Source organism: Cervus canadensis, chromosome 32, assembly GCF_019320065.1.
Source record: "Cervus canadensis isolate Bull #8, Minnesota chromosome 32, ASM1932006v1, whole genome shotgun sequence".
NCBI lineage: Eukaryota > Metazoa > Chordata > Mammalia > Artiodactyla > Cervidae > Cervus > Cervus canadensis.
The window spans coordinates 5,761,910-5,786,936 of record NC_057417.1 but is presented as its reverse complement, the minus strand read 5'-3'; the positions used below and the strand labels follow the sequence as shown (position 1 = coordinate 5,786,936).

Genomic DNA, 25,027 nt, shown 5'->3' with positions numbered 1-25,027 from the left:
TCACTCATGAGATGCGGCCACCCCAGCACTCAAATTCTCAGCTTGTGCCCCCAGGTGACACCTGGAGAATGACATTTGCATACAAACAGGAGTCGACAGACCCCCACCATGTCGTGATGGCAACCAGGGCACTGAAGGGAAACGTGTAGAGTTGTCTGAGCGTCTCTTTTGTGTCGAGCACATCATACGCACAGCCTCCAAATCTCCTCCTGACCTTCTAACATGATAACCCTGTGGACAAGCAGACGACAGCTCAGATGTTTAAGTGGCTCGTTGAAGGTGGTGCGTCTTTTAAGAGACAGAGGAGATATTATAATTTGGGTCAGCCTGACTCAAGCAGTTACGCTTTGCCCACTATACTGTCTTGTCTCTCAAGACAAAAGATGAAGAGCTGATAAAATGGGAGGATACGTAGCTTTGAAAATAAAACTTGGTGGAACTTGATATTTATTTCCTGATACAGATTCCTCATCTGTGAAATGGGGATAATACTACTACCTACTTCCTAGGGTTATTCTAGGAATGAACAATATAGTGCAGGTAAAGTACAGAGCTGGGTCTGACACACAGTCCTTCAGACATGTAAGATTTTATTACCATTATTATTATCTTTATTGTTATTACTGAAAAGGAGTTAGGGCTTATCTGATAGCTCAGTTGGTAAAGAATCCGCCTGCAATGTGGGAGACCTGGGTTCGATCCTGGGTTGGGAAGATCTCCTGGAGAAGGGATAGGCTACCCACTCCAATATTCTTGGGCTTCCCTGGTGGCCCAGCTGGTAAAGAATCTGCCTGCACTATGGGAGACCTGGGGACAATCCTGAGTTGAGAAGATGCCCTGGAGAAGGGAATGGCTACCCACTCCAGCATTCTGGTCTGGAGAATTCCATGGACTATATAGTCAATGGGATCGCAGAGTCAGACATGACTGAGTGACTTTCGCTTTCATTTTTCATTTTTTACTTTCTGGTAGTTCAGTGGTTAAGAATCTGCCTGCCAGGGCAAGGGACATGGGTTCAATCCCTGGTCCAGGAACCAAGATCCCACATGCTGCAGAGCAATTAAGTCTGCATGCTGCAACTACTGAGTTCGCATGCCCTAAAGCCTGAGCTCTGCAACAAGAGAAGCCACCACAATGAGAAGCCTGTACAACACAACTGGAAAGTAGTCCCGCTCGTTGAAACTAGAGAAAGCCTGTGTGCATCAATGAAGAGTCCATGTGCCAAAAGGAAGACACAGTGAAGACATTAAATAAATACATCTTAAAAAAAAAAAAAAAAAACCCGAAACAGAAAGGGAATTGCACTTAGCTGAGATGAATCCAGAAGACAAGAGGAAGGCAAATAGAGATAAGAAGCTAGTTTGTCTCCATGGGGCCAGGAGAGTCATTCAAATAGGTAAAACTGACCCACAGTGCAAGAAGCAACCTCAGGAAATGGTGAGCTGTCCATCACAGGAGGCTTTCAAATCTAGGCTAGACGACCACTTACAGAAACAACCCATGAATGGTCTGCTCAATCACACTGAGTTACACAACCTCTGTTGGCCCTTTAAGCTGAAAATCTGATTCTCCCTCCCCCACCTGCGCTAAAGTGACAACTTTTGTTGTGACGTGGACTAAATCTAGGGCGCCTGTTCCAAAAATAGCCAGCGAGTAAGGCAGGAGGAGGAGCTGGGGCTTGCATCCGTCACCTTCCCTTTGACTCAGTCCTCAAGGATGTCACAAGGGCTGACGAGACAGTCACTCTGACCCATCCCTTGACTTTCTGCAGTGTCTCACCTTGGTTAGCCTCCTCCCTGCAACCCCATCTGCCCCTGAGAAGCCCAGCTTGTGGCTGCCCCTAGGGGAAGATGCCCTAACACTGGCCCAGGTGGCACTCCAGGAACACCTGGCCTTCCCCCTTTAAGGCGCTGATTTGGAATCTCAGGAAGTCATCCCTGTGAAGGATGAAGAATGCCTTAACAGTTTAAGGCAAATTCACCCACGAGACCTCTTGGGGCCTCATAGGAGGGATTAATTGACATTCAGCAAAATGAGAGCCCCTCTTAAATATGGATATTATATTCAACTTAGTCAGTCTCACAGCTTGGTAGGGCTTTGCACATAATACATGCTCAGTAAAGATCTAATAAATGAATATTAGGAAAAATGAGCAGGGATTTGATGTAATCTATTTATTCATTTGACAAATATGAATCTACTGGGCTTCAATTCCACTCAGCGTTTACCATACAATTTAACACAATAGACAATGTGCAGCTATAGGGTTAGAAGAGATCTCCAGGCTAAGAACAGTTCCAAAATTCTTGACTAGAGGGCTGTAACTGATACTGAACTTTCATTTCCAGGGCTTGAATGGATGCAAGATTTGCTCATGTGCAGTGAAAGACGAGAGACAGAAAAATAGTTGGAAGACTTTGGATAAATGAGGTCAGACATACTTGGCCTTTTCCTGTGCTCAGCTCTCTCTCTCTCTCTACACACACACACACACACACACACACATACACACACAGTGGTTTTAAAATATGGCCAAAAATTCTCTGATACCCCCTTTAAGAGGTGAAGCTTAATCTGCTGCTCTTGAGCATGGGTTGAACTTCGTGACTCATTTCCTTCCCATAGACAATGATGGAAGGGCTGGTGGTTCACTCATGAGACTGTTTTATAGTAGATTTTTCTCTTTGTCTGTCTCTTGGTGTGAGTCTCTCTTGGTCTCTCTCCCTTTCACCACTCATTCTCCCCAGACAAGTCAGATATCATGTTGCAAGCACCCCAGCATCTCTTTGGAGAGACCTACATGTTGAGGAACTGAGGACTCCCCCAGCAATCATGTGAGTGAGCTTGGAGGAGTTCCTCAGCCCCAGGCAAGCCTTCCGATGACGGAACCCAGAGTCACCACCTTGACTGCAACTTCATGAGAGACTCTGAGTCAAAAGCATTCAGCTAAGCTGATTTTTAAATCCCTGACCCACTTTGAGGTAGTATGTGTTTGAAGCCATTAAGTTTGGGGGCAATTGGTTTTGTGACAATAGATAAGTGATGTGGTTTTCATTTCCACTGTTGATACAAAATTAGGTAGTAGTCAGAATCCAATCAGATAAGAGCTAGATAGATAGGAGATAGATAGATATATAATAGAAGATAGATAAATATATAACAGATTATAGATACAGAAGTAATAGATAGATGATAGTTAGAGATAACAGATGATATAATGTGTTGTGTTCAGTTGCTAAATTGTGTCCGAATCTGCAAGCCCATGAACTGCAGGACACCAGGCTTCCTTGTCCTTCCCCGTCTCCCATAGTTTGCTCAAACTCATGTCCATTGAGTCGGTGATGCTATCTAACCATCTCACCCCCTGCTGCCCCCTTCTCCTTTGCTTTCAATCTTTCCCAGCATCAGAGTCTTTTCCAATGAGTCGGCTCTTCGCATCAGGTGGCCAAAGTTTTGGAGCTTCAGCATCAGTCAGTCCAGTGAATATTCAGGGTTGATTTCCTCTAGGATTGACTGCTTTGATCTCCTTGAAGGCAGTCCAAGGGACTCTCAAGAGTCTTCTCCAGCACCATAGTTTGAAAGCATCAATTCTTCAGCGCTTAGCCTTCTTTATGGCCCAGCTTTCACATCCATACTTGACTACTGGAAAAACCATAGCTTTGACTATGATAGAGATAGATAATGGATAGATGATAGATTTGCTGTAGAGATTTGACCTTAGGCAGCTGTGGAAACTGAGTAAACAGTGTCTGTAAGGTCTTGTCTCCATGTCTGCTGGTGAAGATTGAAGACCCCAGGGACGGTCACCAGAAAGGGCAGACAGATGTAAAAGGAGAGGGGAAGAATAAGGGCAAAGAGGAACCCGTGAGAATGAGCCTGGAACTCCTGATGAGAGAACAGAACCTGTATCAGTTCTCACTGCCCCCCTGGACAAGGCAGAGTCCTGCTGGAGAAGCTGACACCCTTGACACATCCTTGGAACTCAACACACACCTGGATTCAAAATTGGAGAAGCTGAAGGGGGACCCAAGGGATGGCGGAGCAGGTCAGCCAGCGACCCTTCCCCAATGATATGAATCAGATAAAAAACATAAATGCACTACCCTGACCTTCTAAGCATGAAAACAAATGACTGCTTTCTCCCTCCAAGTCTCCCTTCATTTCGCTTGTCAACGCCCCTGAATTAGGAAGGTGACACCGAGTAAAAGCAACACACTCTCAACGGGTCTCATCCACAGCCACAGTTTTTTATTTGTTTTTGAAGGTACCACTGCTATTCCAAACTTTATTTCACAATGTTCATTTGACAAAATTTCCCAAGGTTATGTTATGAAAAGAAAGAGAACAGCCATTTCAACCAATCCTGAACAATGACAGTCCATCTAAAAGTCTAGCACTTCACATAACAGCCTCAACTGGAAAAGTAAGACAACATTATACAGGGAAAAAGATAATCTCCTATGGCAGAACAAAAAGAAAACAAAAGGAATTTCTTGAATCAACTCAGGTTATGGACAGACCTGACGTGGAAACTTAGCTAGTTCAAAGCACTGTCAGAGAGTCCATCATTAGTGTAAGACTGTAGGCAAAACTTGGGTTAGTGTTCTGTGCTTTATACAAAAAAGGAGGAAAATTCATATTGGAAAATGAAATTAATCAACTTTTAAGTCTCTACAATGTGTAATAAAAAAGACTTAGTTTCAAATAACCTAGGGAGAGTCCCGGAGACTCACAAGTTTATAGACTTATCTTCTAAATGATATGGGACTGAGCGAAAAGGAAGGTCTTTAATAATTTGAAGTATAGATAAATAATTAAAAATAGCTAACATTTTAGAGTGTTCCCTTTGATAGAGATAAGGCATTTCATTAATTGCATTATCTCTAATTTCTTAAACCTAAAAAGTAGTAATATAATTATTCTCACTTTCACAGATAGAACAACTGTCTTAGAAAGATTAATTACTGTGTTCAAGGTCATAATGGCAGTAAACATTGGAGGCTGGTCTACCTCCAAACATCGCTGTCTTAAGTCCTATCCTATATGATCACCACCTGTACTTCTACACATGCATTATGTGGGACTAACATTTGACAATCTTTCACATCCACAGTTTCAGTTATGATCTATATCTTGGTGACTTCCAAGTTATCTCTAGTTCAGTTCTTTTCCTGGGCCTCATACAGTTTGTTATCTTAAAAAAAAAAAAAAAAACCCACTTTATTGATGTAGGATTGATGTGTAAAACAACTCGATGAGTTTGGGGATAAGTTCATACTCATGAAACCATCATCATGGTCAAGGCTATAGACATCCATCACCTCCCAAAGTTGCCTTCTGCCCCTATTGTTATTATAAGAATACTTAGCATCTTAGAAGGGGACTATCTTCTACTCTCTTGGGGGGACTTCCCTGGTGGTCCAGTAATTAAGACTCCTCACTCCCAATGCAGGGGGTCTGGGTTCGATCCCTGGTCAGGAAACTAGATCCTGAATACTGCAGTGAAGATCCCATGAGCTGCAACTAACATCTGGCACAGCCAAAATAAAATAATTCTAAAAATCTATTCTCTTGGAAAATTTCAAGTATCCAATGCAGTGTTGTTTGCTATAGTTTCTAAGCATAAAGTAGATCTCAGAATGTATTCATAACTGAGACTTTATATCCTTTGGCCAACATGCTTCCAGTCCCCTCTCCCAAACCTACCACTACCACTGGGGTCAACATTCTATTCTCTGTTTCTATGAGTTTGACTATTTTAGATTCATATACAAGTGAGAACATACAGTTTTTGTCCTTCTGTTGGGCTTATTTTGATTCACATTTTGTCTTCCAGGTCCATCCATGTTGTCACAAATGGCACGATCTCCTTCCTTTTTAAGGCTGAATAATATTCCATTGCATACACACACACACACGTATGTATATCACATTTTCTTCATCCATTCATTAATTGACAGATATTTAAGTTGTTTCTATATTTTGGTTATTGTGAATTCTGTTGTGAATGTGGGATCCAGATATCTCTTCAAGGTCCTGAGTTCAATTTCTTTGGATATATACACTCAGATGTGTAATTGTTGGATTATATTTCTATTTTTAATTTTTTTAGTCACCTCCATGCTGCTTTCAGTAGTGGCTACACCAATTTATATTCCTACCAACAAAGGGTGAACCAGGGTTCCCTTTTCTCCACATTCTGGCCAACACTTGCTATTTTTTGTCTTCTTGATGATATCCATTCTAACAGGTGTGGAGGATGACACCTCGCTGTGGTTTTGATTTGCATCTTCCTGATGGTTAACATTTTTACACGTGCCTGTGGGATCACAGACAATTATCTTCAAGGAAAACCTCACAGTAGGAGGAAGCAGACAGACAAAGGGACAAATAACATGCTGCAAAGGAGAAACGTCCAAAAATCCATGGGAGTCCAGAAGACAGTGCCACTAACTCTGGGGGAACTGAGAGAAGATTCATGGAGGTGACAAGAGCAGGACGTGAAAGATAATTATGCATTTGCCAGATGGTTAAAGAATATTCATGAAGTGGAAATAGTATTTTTTAAGGAGAAAGTTTGTTTTGGCTAGATCAGTATCTGTGTGCAGGAAGTACTGGGAATTAAGGTTAGAGAATTTGTGTCAGCAAGAACAGACCAGAGGGTTCTGGGAGTTCCCTGGTGGTCCATGGTTAAGAATCAGTCTTGCAGCACAGGAGACATGGGTTCTATCCCTGATGGAGACTAAGACCCACATGCCTTGGAGCAACTAAGGCCATGTGCTTCAACTAGAGAGCCCACATGCTGCAACTACTGAGCCTGCATGCCACAATTCCAGAGTCTGTGTGCCATAACCAAAGATCCTACATGATGCAACCAAGATCCTGTGAGAAGCAACTAAGACCCAATGCATACAATTAACTAATTAAGCAAATATTAAAAAATACAGAACTGACCAGGAAACTCCATGGCAGACATGCCAACAGTCTTGGTCTTTACATGATTTGGTGATGGGGCGTTATTAAGACTTTCAGTTGGGGATGACACACCTGGAATTAAACTTTAAAACAATTCCAGTGGCAGGTATATAGAGAAAGAATTAAAGGTGGGTCAGTATTGGAGGTAGGGAGACCAGTTACTAGACCATCAAAGTAATTCATGTAGGAGAAGATGAGAGATGGAAATCAGACAGTGGGAGCAGGAGGCATGTGGGAGGATATAGACAGGGAGATTAACCAAAACTGGAGGAAACGGGGAAGAGAGAGGAGTCAAAAGACTGTCATGATTTTGGCCTAGTGAGTGGGAGCTGATGGTGCTCTACTCTGAGATAGAAAACTCTAGAAGGGAAGCAAGAGCAGGTGGGGGCGAGGGGAGGAGGATGCATTTGGTTTTGACAGTGTTGAGTTTGGGATGCTTTCAAGATATGCAAGAGGCAGATGAGAATGTGTATCTGTGTTATTATTTTTACTTATCTTTGATGAATCATTGTGGGATTTGTGACGCTGAGCTTTATCCCTTATGGCCAACATTGAAAACTGCGGAAGGCAATACCAATGCTCACACTTCCTGTAAATATCTCTCTCCTGCAGCTTATGATGGAATATGCGTGGTTAAGATGGTGGGAGGGGATTGGGAAAGATGTAGAATTTGGTTTACGGTTTAACCCATGGTTGTGACTTTGGGATGCCCTGGATTACAAAGCCTCCCATGCGTGTTGACTGCCTTGAGATGGGCTCGCCTCTCCCCATTTCCTATTCTGATGACGTCTGTCCATCTTGAAGTCAATTCAAATATGCTATGGTTTGGTAAGCCAGCTTGGATCCTGGCTTCTTTAGATTGGTCTGAGTGTACCAGGTTGGCCACAGGTAATCAGTCACCTTCTTGAAACACAACAAGAAGTCTGTGTGTTTTTCTCATTGTGCTGGGTGATGGAGACACACAGAGTGGGATCTGGGGAAGAAGGGAATGACATTTTCTTCCTTCCATCTTATGCTGCACATTTTTTTTTTTAAAAATTCCTTGGCTCATGTTCCGATGAAAGGCTGCAAGCAATGGAAAGTAACAAAATTGTTGAGAACATGTGATGCCACTAGCTCCCGGGGCCCAGCCTCTGAACTGGGCACTGGGATGTCTTACTTGCTTTGGAAGAAATGGAAGAGGAGGACGCTCTCCTTAAGAATGCAGGGCTGCCTGCAGTACCGCTGAGCTAAGAAGAACAAGGCTGCTGCTTCTTCCTCAGGCAGGAACAAAGACGAAGTGAGAGAGAGGCAAGAGAAAGAAAGAGAAAACTTCCAAAACGCCCTGGCATGTCAGCGGGTGGTGGTAAACAGGAGAGAGTTGGACACTTCTTCAAGGGAAAGAAAGACTTTCAAACGGAAAGTCATAGCACAGTCTCCTCCTGGCTCCTGACAGCTTGCAAGCTGAATGGAAGTTTTTGCTAAACCACAGTGCCCAGGCTTTGCATACACAAACTTGGAAATTTTAGCATCTTGAAGTTTCCAGAAACAAAAATGTGAACCTCTTGTCTATCTGCTGTCTAAGGAGAGTAGTGAAGACTTGGCACCTACATCTTTGGAACTTTCAGTACCGTGGAGAGCTCAGAAACAAAGCCAGTGGCCCCTTTTCTTCTTCCTTAGTGGAAAGTCCTAATTTATGACCTCTAATTCTTGGACCATTCTCACCTCCAGGAAAAGATACCCTCTATCCCCAGAAAAGAAGAGAAGTCAGATAGTCACTGGAAGTTGTTTTTCTTTGGAGATACCTGGAACACAACTCCAACGTTTTGGAACTAAAGAAAGCACAGAAGGAGTTATCTTTTGCATGGTATAGTTGACAATGTCCCTGCACATGCCTAGGAAGAGGGCAGAGATGAAGCTGAAAATCCTCATTTCACGGATATGCATGAGAAGACTATGAGAAGAATCAGAGAGGTGAAGTGAAAAGACAAAAGTCACACAGCAAAGATGTGGCCAAGAACTGAGACTTCCTGGTTCTTCTTTAGGCTTCTTGTTTAAAAACATTTACTGGCCATTTACAATATGTAAGTCATCGGGGACACAGAGGCGGTTTCTGTCACACAGGACTCTGTGATTACTGGAATCTAAGTAACAGTGAACACTAAGCAGAGATGAAAACATCATGGGATGTGAGGTCCAGCTGATATGTGCTCACCTCTGGCCCCAGCTTCACAATGGCCTGGTTGTATAGTCTTGAGAAAGTCACTTCAACTCTCTGAACCTTGGTTTCTGAATATGTAAAATGGGTATTATAATCCCTCCTACAATGGAGTGTTTTAAAGATTTAAAAAGATATTTTTACACAGATGGGTTAGTTGAAAGAACTTTAATAAATTTCATCAAAACTCTTGGAAAAAAAGCTAACCAATTTCCTCTTCTCCCCCAACTCCATTCCTAGCAGAAGATTACAAGGTCTTCCAAAAGAAATATATTTGGTTTTGTTCTCAGAATGATAGCACATTTGATGGAAAAGTGAGAGATTTTCCCCTCCCACAGGAACAAAACTGTCTGTTAATTAAGTTTGCTTGGCTGTCTGGTCATCTGGCTTTAGCCAGCAGAATCTTGGGGGAGGAAAAAAAAAGGAACTGAATCATTCTGGATAGCCACGTCACTGGCAAAAGCAAATGTCCCAAATATAAATTGCCTCCTAATTAGGAAATAATTATGACCCAAAATGGGGCTACATGGATGTAAAGGCATCTCACAAATTGCTGATTAGTTTCATAGAAGCAAGGGTATTTAGTGCCACTTCAGTTAATGGAAAATGCATTGGAAATGGCCCATCATTGGCTGATCCAAAAAAAGAGAAAAGGCTTTGGAGTCTCTAGACTCCAAAGACAGGGAATAAGGCAAGAGCAAAGGGAAACATTTGTCTTTTTTTTCTTGGAGTGTGTACTACGGTGTAAGCATTTGGGGGCTTCTCTGGTGGTCCAATGGCTAAGAATCTGCCTGCCAATGAAGGGGACATAGGTTTGATCCCTGGTCTGAGAAGATCCCACATGACACGGAGCAAATAAGGCCAACTACTGAGCCTGTGTTCTAGAGCCCGGGTTCCACGACTACTGATGCCTGCCCCTAGGGCCTGCGTTCCCCAACAAAAAGAGCCACCACAGTGAGAAGCCTGCACACCACAACAAGGGAGGAGCTCCCGCTTGCACAACTAGAGAACGCCCGTGTGCCAACCACAAAGACCCAGTGCAGCCCAAAATAATTTAAAATGACAAATACATAATTTTCAAAAAAGAGTTTGGGACATGGAGTTAGAATGGGGAAGAATTTTGATTTTATTCTGACCGAAATGCGAAGGTACTAAAGACTTGCAACCCGGTGAGGGATATGATGTAATTCGTGTCTTCTGTCTGGAGAATGGAGGCAAGAGAGGAAGCAGGTACACAGGTGAAAAAGCAGTTGCATTTGCATAAATGGGAGGGTGACTGCAGTAGAAGTGATGAGAAGCAGATGGATCCCGAATGCATTTTAAAAGCTACACAGATAGAGCTGGTGGATGGAGTAAGGGGTGGGGGGTGGGGGTCAGGAAGAAGAGTGAAGGATGACCAGGAAGTATTTAGCCTGAGACGTCAGGTCAGTAGCAGAGCTGCCTCCTGAGATGGGGAACACGGGGGGAGGATAAGAATTCTATGTGGGGGCAGGGGGGATGGTCCAATATGCTTTTTAAGATATTTTGGCATTTGGATGTCTTTAAGATCTCTAGGTGGAGCTACACACTACAGATACGGATATGTAAGTCTAGAATTTATACGGGAGGCCAGAAAAATATAAGTATGTGGGACTAATTAGTGGCATTTATAGTCCAAGCAGGTAAGGTAGAGAGCAAGGTGTTATAGTCCAAGCAGGTAAGGTAGAGAGCAAGGTGTTATAGTCCAAGCACGTAAGGTAGAGAGCAAGGTGTTATAGTCCAAGCACGTAAGGTAGAGAGCAAGGTAAACCAATAACAGGTTCCAAGGCACTCCATCTATATGCCCATCCAGCCACTCACCCAACCATCAGCCACCCACTCTTCCAATTAGCTCTTCTCCTACCCATCCAGAAAGGCCCACTCTATGTCAGATGCTGGGCTGGGTGTTAGGATTCAAAGATGAAAAACTATATATTTTCATCTAGAACGGAAAAGCCCTGGAAAATCGTACACTCTAAGGAGAGAGATACCACATTAAAAAGTTCAGTGTGTTTGTGTGTGCACTCATTGTGTCTCGCTCCTTGCGACCCCACGAACTGTAGCCCACCAGCCTCCCCTATTCATGGGATTCTCCCGGCAAGAACACTGGAGTGGATCACCATTCCTTCTCCAGGGGATCTTCCCGACCCAGGGACTGGATGCATGTCTCTTGCATCTCCTGCATTGGCAGGTGGATTCTTTACCACTAGTGCCATCCAAGAAGCCCCAAAAGTTTAGTTGTTGTTGTTCAGTCACCAAGTCGTGTCCGACTCTTTGTGACCCCAAGGACTGCAGCACACCAGGCTTCCCTGTCCTTCACCGTCTTCCACAGTTTGCTCAAACTCACGTCTATCGAGTTGGTGATGCCATCCAACCATCTCATCCTCTGTCATCCCCTTCTTCTCCTGCCTTCAATCTTTCTCAACAACAGGGCCTTTTCCAAAAAGTTTAGTAAAGCCTGCTAAATCATTCAATAGATGTGTGTGCAAGGGGCTGAATCATGGAAAAGTCAACTGTTCATTCTGCTGCTGGCGGGGGTGGGGGGGAGCTTGGGAAGACTAAGAAGAGGCTTCTGTTGAAGATATAATTTGAAGGAGGATTAAGAGTTGACAAGGAGATGAGCAGGAGACCAGCATCTCAGGAGGAAAGAAGAGCATAAGCGAAGGCATGGAACCCCGAGAGCTCATGGTGTCTTTGGAGAGGAGCAGAAGGATTCTAGTTGCAGATATAGCCTACGGCATGCGGTAGGAAGGGTTTTGGTGGGGACTGGAAGACTGTGTGCTGGGCTGTGGAATTCGGGCTTTACCTGTGGATCCTTTGTTTCAAGCTGAAGATCTGAAGTAAAGGAGCAGTGAAGTGAACACAGTCAGACTTTGGTTTTAGAAATGTCATTTGATCTAGAGCTGGGAGTTGTCAAGTGAAAATTAAGTCTAGATTTAGTCAGGATAGACTTGATTGAGAAGAATTATTTCAAGGAAAAGAAAGGAACTCTTGCAATAGGGGGAGGACTATTGGAATGGGGAGAATGCTGAGTAGATTTGCAAGCGTCTCATGTGTTAGGTAAAAGCAGTGGTTCTTTTATAGGTGGTGGTAAACAGAACCGGAAAGAATAGGATGCGGGGGCATGAGATGAGGGACAGAGGGGGGACTGGACAGCAGTGTATCTGAGAATCTAAGGCCAGTCCATTCCCAGGAGGAGGCTGGGTGTTGGCTCTGGCAGGTCAACAAGCATTTTTGTTTTGATTGATCATGGGAACAAGAAGGTCAGCTGATCATTTATGAGGAAAGAACTGGGAATTTGAGGGGTCTGTGTTTGGCCTTGGCGTGGAGAAACAAGCAGGCATCCATGCGTCATATTGAAGGCATATGGAGAAGGGTGGTTCTTTGTGGTCAGCTGTTGCCTGGGATACGAAAAGGAGAGAAGGGTTTTAACCATGTTTCCCTCCCCCCCCCCCCCCAGAGTCATAAATCACAGGCCTCGGTAAAGTTCAATGTTATCAGAGTCAAGACGGTGAGTGTGGAAACTGCACTGGAAGATGAGATCCAGGTGAAGGACAGTGGCCAAGCTCGCTGCTAAAATCCTGAAGCCAGGTCCTGGGTTCTTCCCAGTTCCACGCTCCCCTCACTACTCATCCAATGTGCAGAGGGGCAAGTCAAATGATTTCCCATTTCTAGAAACACAAAGCCCATTTGAAACGTTCCCGATGCCCACAACCGCAGCAGCAGCAACAACAAAGACCACAACTCCGTTTCTCATTTTCATATCAATTGGCAGAAATTATCTTTATTAGAAAAATGAAATTTTCCTGTATTTACATTTTTACACCATATGACTGGGCACTTTTGTTGCCTCGGGAGTTATGTACATACCAGTTTGCACACACATTTCAAACCCCATTCCTTAAACAGTTGATTACACGTTGAACAAAAATAAAAGACATACTACAAGGAGACAACCATAGTATATACTTCCTCTATCATAGAAAGGTGTTAAGCAAACGTGTAATTTTGTAGCTATGCTTGGAAATATTTAATACAGTTATTAGCACTTCCTCATGCAGTGGATTAAAACATGACAGATATAAACGGTTGCGGTTGGTAAGTGAACATCTTATTCCTGAATGAAAACCACTGAGCAGAGAGTGCAGCTTGCTTAGGGCTCCACCAAACCAGAGATCGAGCCAGTTCTGATGTAGGTTTTCAACTGTGTTTGAATGTAGCTGTGAATGGAAACCCTCTGCATACAGACGTGTAATCCTATCCATGATGCATTAAAAGTGAACTCAGACACGGACCTTTCAAGCCGCTTAATTCAATTTCTTTCTTGTGGGTAATGACCAGCTTGTGTATTGTTAAGTGAGTCTTAGAACACAAGTGAAAGATGGATAGTTTACCCTCTTTTTCTGTCCGAGAAGGCCATTATTTATGATGTTTATGATCTTCTTATTCAAGCCACCGATTAACTCACCTAATTCTTTCTGAATATCTAGCTTGAAATATATAGACTATACGTAAAAATACACATAGACATTCTATTGTGATAAACTACATTGACTTATCCCGATTAAATAATTTGGGAAGTGTATGCTTTTAAATTTGTTTTAGCAAGGGAATGAATAAGATTAAGATTCAGAGTTAAAAACAACTGATAAAAGAAATCTTTGGGGACCCCCAGGCTTGGAAGGCATCTGAGCCATATCTAGCCATGTAATTAGTTTTTCGAGTAGTTTACTGAATTTTCTATGAAAATATTATTCTAACCTTATCTCTTATTTGAAAAAAATAAACAATTGACATTCTTTCTCAGGGAAAAAATTTAAGAAACATAAATGTCAGGAGTGCTATATTCATCTTCCCAAATCCATCAAGATTTTCAAAGATGATCAACTGAATATGACCCCAAATAGTCATCTGAATCTTATTAATAAATTTCTGCCCAGGAACATTTACTTAATGGTCATGGCCCCAGAACTGTGTCTACAAACCTAATAAACTAAATATTTTCTAAAAAAATAAAATAGGTTTAAAAAGTCAATACAGTTCATTTATTCGAATTAGCTGAACTGAAAACAGAAATAATTCAATAAATCTTAGATGGCTAATGTAGAAACCTCAATCGAATTCAAAAGCTTATGATTGTTCTTCATGGAAAAGCCAACAACGTTTTTTATATTTCTGGACCTTCACTATTTGCTCACCTATCAATAGTCTTTGATTTGAGCCCTTTTAAAAGCCTGAAACAGCAAAATGTCAGATCAATGAGAAGCATTTAAAATGCCAAAGACAAACTTACGTTTGCTGGAGAACAATTAACCTTATTAATTTAAAAGGCAGCTGTGGTATTGGCTACGTGTTATATTAATATCCTTTTGAAGGCTCAACTTAAATCCTTCCCAAAGGTGTGAGAGAGAATTAACTGGAGGAGGTTATGACCAAGGGCTATGGCTAATGAAGAATGTTCTCAGAATTGCCAGGATGCAAACTCATTGCTTCACGAATGTGGTATATAAGAGGGGTTTATGAGGGATGGTCTCAGTTTTGTCTTGTTTGTTTCCACATACTGCTAACACCTTATTGGAGGAAGTTAATCTGAGAAATGACTCCATTTTCAGCAATTTGGTTCCTGCTCCCTAGAGAGTTGTGTGCTTTGGAATACAGCCCCAGTGAAGAGATACCACTGGCCAAATTGTTCTTTTGAGTGTTCTAGTTTATGCAAAGCTCAGCATCCCTGGGAGAATGTTGTCATGAATTTGTAGATGCAACAACAGGATCTCAAATAGCTATTAAGTAACAATAACCTTTCTGTCCTCAGAGACTTTTTACTGCCAGCTTGAAATGTGTAAAGGGCTAGAGAATTTCTCAGGGACTAGGACAAGCTTAAGGTTAAGGTCATTTAACCTTAGGTTAATTGACCCTCTAGAGGGATCAAGTCACAGAATCCCCCAGATAAACATTCCTTCAAACCTCACTCAGCTTCCTTTTCTATAAAATGGTTCTACTGTGCCCCACCTCGCAGTCAATATAAATGCCAGGAGAGAGGGGTATGGCTTGTAACATGGGAGAGGGGGTTCAAGAAAGGCTTCATGGGTCATGGCCTACACAATACATTATGCCCTACATCATTTCAGGCTCCTAGAAAGCCGGGTGGGAATATTCCAATGCTACATTCTTTAATGAGACAAACCGAATAAGCACTGCAATGGTCCAACAGTTATCTTAAAGTCAGTGACCAGGGGAAAAAATCTTAATAGTTGGCCCTCAGCCATACTGATTACCAAAGCTCCTGGTCACTTATGCACAAACTCTAATTCCTATTCCCTGTCACACCTCCAAGCTCTGTTCTGTCTGCTTGGCAAAGCCAATCAACAGAAGGACAGTCACTTGCAAGCAGTCTCCTCTTTCTGAAAATGGGCCACCATGTGTAGGGAGGCTTTAGTGGGGGCCACAAGGCAGTGTGTGTGTGAGTGTGTGTGTGTGTGTGTGTGTGTGTGTGTGTGTGTGGGCATGTGTGCCCGCACACATGTGAGAGCATATTATTTGCATATGTTAATGGAATTATCCCTGATGTCTACTAAGAAAAAGAAGAGATATTAGGAAGGGGATATTTAATATTAGGCACATGCTAAGTAGAGAAAATAACTCCCCAGGAACCAAAAAAGTAAGTGCTGAGTGCAAGCATACAGGTGAGAGACACAGATAGTGTTCAAGTCTCAGGAGGGGCCAATGAACAGAGGCGGGATCCTGGGGGTTCTCAACACACCCCAAAACAGACACGCATCACCTTCCTCACCACAGAGGCAGAAACTCAAGAGAGAGCCCCGGGGACCTCAAAACAACACATCTCTTTTCCAGACATCTATTCTGACCCCCTCCCCCGGAGGAGATCATAATACACATTTATTAGCACATTCTTGTGGCTGAATGAGGTGGAAACCAACCTGAATCAGTTTTCTTATCTGTAAAAGGAGAGCAATCCTACTTACATCCCCAGGCTATTTTGAGGATCGCATTCTAGGACGTACCCAGAATACAGTCTACACGCAATGTAGATACATTTTGATATTTCCAAAATCAGGTGCTGAACCAAGGCACGTTCTTGGGATGAATGGAGACCCCAGTGTTTCAGAAATGCACAGAATCGGATGGACAGAGAAAAAAATAAGCCCCTTCTCCACCCCACCGTCTTTCTGAAATACACCTTAATTCCTTTTGCTGTCTCATCGTCCCCTTTTCTTTCCAGGCACCTGACGCATTCTTTTTGGCTAGCCACAACACAGAGGCACTTGGGACTCCACAAGAATTCTACTTTCCTCCCTGATGCATTTTTTACCCTGAACTATCCAAAGAACTCTTCACAAGTCAAAAACCAAACCAAACACAAAAGCTTTCAGGAAATAGTCTTTTTACATCATGGTCTATTTCCCAGTCCTTTGAGGATTTTTTTCCCCCCAACCTTTTCTTAAAGCATATGTCATAAAGCAGAGGTGGAAGGAGGCATGATGCGGGAAGGATTGGAGAGCTGAGAGGACCCAGATCCAAGCCTGCCTGTGCAAAATCAGGGAAGGGCGAGTCTGCTCACCTGATCAATGCTCCTAGGTGTCCTGAGTACCGTCGTGGACGGGTATCTCCAGGAACAACTATATTCTCTAAAGTTACTTGGAAGTAAGTCTAGGGGAGGGATTACCTGTTTTGTTTGATCATGGAATCACATACATTTTTATCTCCTGATGAAAACTTCATCATTTCCAGTTTTTTCATTTAGTCTGTGTTCTCACTTGTCTTTCGTCCTAGGGCACTGAAGTTCTAGAGGGTGCTTATGGGAAGAGACTGTACTTTCTAGTCCCTCTGCCTCTCCTCCATCCCAAATTGGCCCTAAAAGGAGAGTGGATACTTAGTCAGCTTCCATCAGCTAATCAAGGTCCTTTGTTCATCCTTGGCTAACGAGAAATGTAACAATATAACCTCAATGATCGCTTCCAGTTTTCATCTTCAGTTTGAGATTTTAAACCATATCCCGTTATCCACTCTTCCCAGGGAATAAGTCCCTGGAAAGAGGTTTCTCTTTTCCAGGACTCCGAGACAAGGGGTTTTGGGGGAGCTTAAAGGAAAACCAAATTCAAAGAAGGGTGCACGGGTCTGTATAAGGCAAGAGGCAAAGACAGCCAGGTCAGTTCTGTGAGGTTTTCCAGCACTGATCCTAGAGGTGTTCAGGGAAACACTCTTGACAGAAACCTAGGGATGCGATAGCCTGGAAAAAGGAACCAAGCTAGGACTCGGATGTCTCGGGTTCTAGACCTGACAGCCTTAAACAGATGACTACTGCCCCTTTGCAACTTCATTTTCTCTTAATTTTCCCATCACCTTTCTCCTTGCCCCAAATCTTGGTGTAGTTCTATAAGTTCTATTTTCTTAAGACCCTTGTGGGCAGACACTCTTAGCTGATACTATACTGAGAATTTACGGGCATGGAAAGAGTGTGGGTGGGCAAAGAAGAGAAGGCGTTTAAACAGGAAACGCACCCTTCAGCGGATTTGCAGAAATCAAGGGCATGTCTGTATCAGTACTGTCTTCTAGAGTAACAGTGAGCAGACTATATCCCGCACCCCTAACCCCAGATATTTTTTTATATAAGGGGCCAAGAACTCCAACACACAAATGCCACTTGGGTTCTGTTATCCTCCCTAGAACTGAGATTATTTTAAAAAAAAATAGTGCCCTCTTTACAGAAATAGCATCCCATCAATAACCAGAATGGGTTTTCCATGTGTTAATATCCTTATCATCATTTAAATTTTAACATAAACTTTACATTATATACAATTTTATTTGGATAATACATGTACGTGTAAATTGTAGAAAACAAGCATGTATATTATATACATGTATACCCGAGCATTGATATTCACAGGATAAGTGCATTTGGACATCTCCGATCTCCATCAAGGGCCAAGCTGACCTCATCTGATACAATTAGATAGGAACAGAGAACAATGTAAAGGGGTTGAATGTGAAAGGGCAACTGCATACTGAGAGGACTTTTGAAGTCAAAACTCCAGGTAACCCTTCATTAAACAATTAGGACACTGTATCTGGAAAGGTCTTATTTTGTCTCAAGGGAAAATAAACACTGCTTTTGGAATGCAAATTGCCTTGACTCATATTAAATACCAACCACTGAGTTTAGCTTTCACCTATTAAGTTTGGGGAGTTTTTTTGTTGGTGGTGGTTTTCCCCTTGAAGTCCAATTATGTCTGTTCTAGCTGCGCTTAATACAAACAGGCTCCATTTCAGAAGCATGTTCCCCTTTGAAGAATTCATAAACAACAGCTCTACACAGAGAAACAGTACAGGGTTTGCATAAAGTTAACGGATATATTCAGCTCTTCTGAAAGATTTTCAGGTTTCTCAACTTAGTATTTATTTAGGTCTTAAACCCCACAAAGGATTTCAGTATAAGGTATTGATTTATATGACAACTGATTATTAAGGTTGGACTTTTTTAGATTTAAAGGAGATAAATTTTTAATCACCATTTAATTAACACCAACTTTTTCTTTTATTTTTCATTAGCAATTCCATTTGCAAAGAATTCAGGGCATTTGTCATTTCCTGAGAAAGATGCAGAATATTAAATACACATCAGTGGTAGACATACCAAATAGAATAAACAACGTATGAATGCACGGCTGCCGTGAATCTTTTGACTAATTAACTGCCTTGGCTGGAGTCCCATTTAAGTGAAACTATTTCATTTGTAAACAAGGTGTAATTTTATTTTTTTCTCCCCTGAAAATAAGTGTGAATTGATTTGACTGAGTTTGCTGCAAAGGATGAATTTTAATGCTTTTGTCGGAAAACCTAAGTACAAACACTTCTCAGGCACCTTAATGAAACAGGGAAGAGAAACCAGGTACAGTCCATGAGACAGTGCTAGCTAAAAGAATGCAATGCAATTTGCAAAGGACACAAGCGTAATGAGTAGGATGATTGTAATCCCATGCCTGAGAATGGAAGCCTGACTGGCAGAAAAGCAGACCCATTGACATCTTGCCCTTCAGAGCACTAAAACCTGGGATGGCCTAGGAACCCACAGATGTAAGGATAATGGAAACAATTTTCCAGAAACCCAAAGGTTGCCCAGAGTAGACCCTGCATCCCAGAAGACTCTCCTCTTACACAGAACATTTTAAGTTGGTTGTACATGTGCACTATAACCTATCTGGGTCCTTCTCAAGTGATGAAAACCATTAAGAATTAATGTAGCATCATGATGGACACCAGTTCCGACTTTGAGTCAGATGAAACTCAGGCACACCTTTGAGGTCAGAGATCCTGGATCCTCAGCATCAACAAATCTAAGGACTCAGAGTTGAGATGTGTCTGAGGAATCTTCTGTAATGGACCCATGGTTCAGGGCATCCCCTGTAATTCTTATCACCTCCTGTTCTCCAGATTTACCTCTGGACGTTAGACTCCTGCTACTCTTTCCCCAAAGAACTGAAAGACTTGGATGGCCTTCTAATAGCTCGACATCACTATCTTTCAATCAGAAAATGACCATCAATCAATGGTCGGTTGTCTTACATTTGGGATCATCACTATTAGGTGTCAGTGAATCTATGGAGGAAGGAAATGATGTACTTATTACATAGCATCCAACTCTAGATATTTCTTTTTAAAAAACCCTTTCACTATTAGAGGAAGGGTATACTTTTTTCTTTTTTTTTTGGCTGCATTGCTATTGATTCTTCCCAAAGCCATATATTTAGTTTCTATACCCAGAGAGGTATGGGGTTAACAGCAGAACTAATGTTGTTATTAGAAGAAGGCTTTTTGATCTACGGGGTCATTCTGAGTGTAGTTCTCACTCTCCCTGGAGATCTCTGCCACCTTTAGCAGCTCCTTGGTTTTGAGGACACTGGAGAAAGACAGATAGCCTCTTTAGATTGGTGATGTACCATGGGCTCTCTTCTGGGAGACTTCAATTCATTTTGTGTTAAGACATGGCACTCTTGTGAGGAGATGGAGGTGATCCTGGCTGGGGGCATACAGGTCTGAAAAGCAGTGGAAGGGCAAAGGCAGGACATGGTAAAAGATGATATGATCAGAGGTGTGCGTGAGAGTAGCAATTAGGGGGCTATTCCAGGCTCTTTAATCGAGGCTTATCTGCCGTTGGAGAAGCAAAGGTGCAACATCCAAGAAATAAAATGCAACATTCAAGTGCGTTCATCTTCAGTACCTTGTCAGCCCCTTCTGCCTGTCCACCTCAAAGACTCTCACTGGCTCCCTCTGCCTCTCTCCCACTGACCCTGAACTTCTCAGCAACCACTGCTCATCATTATAGGAATATGGTAGATCAGGTGCCCTATCTCAAAGATGGAGCCGTTCAATGAATCCTCAAGCTCGAAGAGAATTATTCCTGGCACCTGCCCACTCACAGGAAATCACTGCCTACAAGACAGAACACGGCAGGACTCAAAGACCCGGGTTAACTTTTCAAGCCATCATTCTGTCCCCTCCTCCAAGAGCCCAGGGCAAAATGCAGGAGGAGCCTGGAGAATGGTCCAGCTAGTTTGCATTAGCCTAGGGCTTCTGTAACAGGACACCAACACAGATCCAGGGACTGTGCAAGTGAGGTGGCTACTTAGCCCAAACATCTCAGGTATATTCATGTATTTAAAACACGCTAATTACTAGATTTGAACTGTATAAAATATGTAATGAGTATTGTCTGTGGTTTTCATCATGTTTAATTTTTAAACTGGAAAATTCTATTCTGGTGAAGTGTCGTAAAGTAACAACTTGGCTGTCCTTTGCAGGGGCACGCTGAATGCTGTGCTGAGAGCTGCTTATGTGTCAAGATTCCCCAGCCTTGCCCCACAGTGGACAAAAATGAGTATCATTTCCTATCATTTTTGCACAGGTTTGAGGCGAGTGAGAAGGGGATGATGGAAGTGACTCGGAAATGACAAATGCCTCGAGGAATTTTGCGAGTTCTGTTGGTGCTGGTAGACAGCTGGCCTTCAACAGAGCAACTGTTTCAGAAGAGAAGAATCACCCGTCCCACTAAAGATTATCCACAATTGGGAGGATGCTCAGGGTAGATATATGAGTGTCTCTCCTGTTTTGAAGGCTGTTGATTTAAGGAGTTTGGAGCGGGGACGCATGTCCTGCCGAATTTCAGGACGGGTTAAGGAAGATCACCCTGTGGCCACACTGGCCTTTAGCAAGAGAGATGGCATTTTACTTCTTAGAGATCACGGCACACGTGTGGCCGCTGGCACGTGCCCCCACATTCACCATGCTGGGAAGAGCAACGCACACTGAATTAAACACCACCACAGTGACTCGGGGGACTGAATGAGTGATGGTTCCTGGAGGGAGGGGGAGAGTAACAGATACTATACAACCCTGAGTCATCACCAGAAGAGGGGGAAACGCAAACTTACGTACACAGGAGTCTCCGGGATCAACTATAAGGGCCGCTGCGTCATAGACGGAAGATCCACACTTACGGTATCGAAGACACACGTGTGTGAGTCTGGCAGCTCTGAGCAAGACCACCGAAGCCAAGGGTGAGAGCGTGTCTGTGAAATACACAAATGGACATCCAAAGAGACTCTAGTTGCTCTCTGCATGAGGGCCCTCCTGGGCCTGTCATTCCACGTGTCTTGGAAATGGACTACGAGGAAGCTAGCAGAGTGAACCACAAACACGCGGGGTTTGCTATCCTCTGGGGGAGCCTGGAGTTCTGGGGTTGGGCCGGGGCCATCATGGGAGGCAGAACAATAAAGCTGAACCACTTGGAAAGCCGGACTTCCTAATCTCTGGCACACTCCGTCTCGCTACAGTGAGGATGCATTCTTGTTTTATTTTGTGTCAGGTTTACATGCATACCATATTGCTTATTCTGTATCAGAGAAACCGTGAGGCATTTCTGATGAGGAAATTACTGGGTGGGCTGGTCTTAATGGGATTTGGAATATAGGAACTCGTCACATGACCACTGGCATCCGATGCGTCGTTATTGCCACATACCTGGTGGGCACGTCCAGGAGACTCGCCCTGGTGTGGACTGGTTTTTGGTTAAGGACTCACCTATCTGGGCTCTCGCGTGCTCAGCACACACCTCACAAGATTCCTTGAGTGGAAGACTACGGCTTGGAGCCATGTGCAAAAGAACCAACTGAAAAATACCTTCCTAAATCCTCGTCCTCTGGTCGGGGCACTATTGGGGCATCCACCATTTACCCGTCTGGAACGTTGGCCATTAGGCATGTTTCCCTATAGATAAAACATTAATGGAAGGTTTTTAAACATCAGATTCGATACTAGGCATTTTCTTGTACACACGTCTATTGCTGCAGGAATTTAAAACCCTGGGGGCAGAGTACATATTATTCTTATTTGCAGCATAAGGCATAACATGCTCTGAAATATACACGTCGCTGTGGCCTCTACTGTCCCTGGAACAGTATGACGCCGTCGACCTCAAGGACGAGCGGAGATAGCCGTCGTTCGCGGCCTGGGACGGCAGCGAGTGTTTGTAAGGGTCCGAGGGGCACCTCCCGATCACTAAGCGTTGGTCGTCCCCGTAGGAGTGGAGGAAAGGGTTCTCGGAGGTGTGGTCCGGCAAGAGAGACTTGCTCCGCTTGCCACCCTCCAAGCCCTGGGGGAAAAGGGAACCCTTGTTCCCCGCGAGTTTGCTGGAGGGGACGCTAAAGAGACTCCCGTACAGGTTTCCCTCCAGGAGCCGTTCGCGGTCCTTGAGGCTGATGCTCCGGGAGGGCCTGCTAAGGTCCACCTCCCTGGGTTTGTCGAGGATGTTATCATACGAGTGCTGCCGGCTGATCCTCAGCTTATTCTTTTGGAGCTGGAGGGCGCTGTTCGGGGCCCAGTCCTGCTGGTAGACCTCCTCCTGGGCGGCGGGGTTCCCTGTCTCCTGAAGCATCTGGTCCTCGTCGATGTCGTAGAGGTTCCCCATCCGCAGGCAGGCGTCGCACTTGAAGGGGGACCGCATGGTGAAGTGGCCCGCGTAGGTGGGCAGGTTGGACAGGCAGCTCCGGCAGTGCGTGGAGTTCTGGCGGTACCGGTCGCTGCCCTCGCTGTGCGGGGAGCTCTTGTCTTTCAGGCTGAAATGCTTGGAGTAGAGTTTGTACGGCTCGTTGTTGGGGAGCACGTCCTCCTCCTGCAGGGCGTTCCGGTTGAGGGGCAGCGTGGAGTCCCCCTTGCGGAAGCTCTCCCCGCGCTCCTGGTAGGTGTCGGGGAAGTCCACGTTCTCGGGGAGGGCCATGCTTTCCGCGAACGGGGGTGGGTCAAGGTGGAAACTGGGCTCCTTCTCGCCATCAATGGTGTAGATCTTGTCCCTGGGGGAGCTTGCCTTGGTTTTCAGGTAGGAGCGCTCCGCCTCGCTGCAGTCCTTGGGGTACTTGGAGGCCATGGACCTCTTGAAGTTGTCCTTGGCCTTGTGGTTCTTACTGTTGTCGGGCTCCCGGTGGCACGCAGCCCGGCTCGACGTTTCGGACACGTCCGAGTGGGCCACCTCTTCGGGAAGGTAGCGAGGACTCTTCAGGGAGTGGGTCCTGTTCTCCACGGGCCCCTCGTCCCTCTGGGAGATGGGGTTCTGGGTCAGGGAGTCTTGGCGGAGTGACTCCATCGATTTCTTCCAAAGCTGCCGGGGCCGGGAATTCCCTTTGGACTCCGTGCTGACGGCCACCTCCACTGTGTTGGGGTTGGACTCGTTGAGAGTCAGAGGATGCTGGCCCTGGAACACATAGTTGTTGAGGTTATCCTTGTGCCTGTTGGCCACAAAGGTCTGGAGTTCGTTCATGTTGTCCCCGAAGATGCTGTCTTTCCCCTGGAAGGACCGGTTGTCTGAGTAGACCAGGTTGCCCTTATCTGAAACCATGTCCATGATGAGGGAGCCTCGCTGGATGAAGTCCGCAGCTCTCTTGGGGGAATCCATCCTTGAGGAGTTCATGTTGGACAAGTTGGAGATGTTTTTGGCGGATCGAAGGAGTTTTAACATGTTGCTCTGGGATCCAGTCAGGTTGAAGTCTGGAGACTTCTTCTTCTCTTCAATGTGCACTCCGTGAATGCAGCTGTAGATGCCCTGTGGGGAGGAACAGAAACACCATCAGTGGTATCAGGGACACGAAGCCATGTCACTCCTGAACTCTCTGCAAAGGAGAGACTTAGGTGCCCCGGAGAAACAGTGAGATGCAGTCTGAATCCTGATAACGTTTCTTAAGTGTATGAGACCAGTGGCAGAGCATCAGGCTTCCCTTGTCTCTCTGGTTTGATTATCTGATTTACTTAGATTATCAAGATTATCCGACACGTTTGCCAATAGTCATACATGGAATTTGAGGAAAAAATATCCTCTAATCCTCATACAACTGGGCTTCCCAGGTGGCACGGTAGTAAGAATCTGCCTGCAATGCAGGAGATGTAGGTTTAATCCCTGGGTTGGGAAGATCCCCTGGAGTAGGAAATGGCAACCCACTCCAGTATTCTTGACTGAGGAATCCCATGCACAGAAGAGTCTGGGGGGCTAGAATCCATAGGGTCACAAAGAGTCAGACATGACTTAGCAACTGAACAACAATAACAACCTAAACGGAACAATCAGGTCCAGGCTTCAGGGTCTGACCTGGTTCTCCAGAGACTGACAGGGGTCTGGCCCAAGAAGGGGGTTGTGAAAGGGATGCAGAAGCTGCCACTGACTCTGGGGTAAACTCGTGGGATGTGTGAGAAGTGTAGACTCTGATGACAGCAGCCCCATTGATCCCCATGGTAGGGATGCCCAGAACCCACAGGGATGCTCATGTAACTGTG

The 25,027-nt window shown here is 44.3% G+C and overlaps 1 protein-coding gene across 2 annotated transcripts in view; it reads right to left on the bottom strand.

Moving 5' to 3' along the window:
• Positions 1-12,944: 12,944 nt before the first annotated feature.
• Positions 12,945-25,027, bottom strand: part of GRIN2A (glutamate ionotropic receptor NMDA type subunit 2A) — a 436,975-nt gene continuing 424,892 nt past the window's right edge. For both annotated transcript variants that reach the window (XM_043456415.1, XM_043456416.1), the window contains one exon: positions 12,945-24,302. In XM_043456415.1, coding sequence (XP_043312350.1) covers positions 22,503-24,302 — 1,800 coding nt within the window. In that variant the 3' untranslated portion in view covers positions 12,945-22,502. The remainder of the gene's footprint in view (positions 24,303-25,027) is intronic.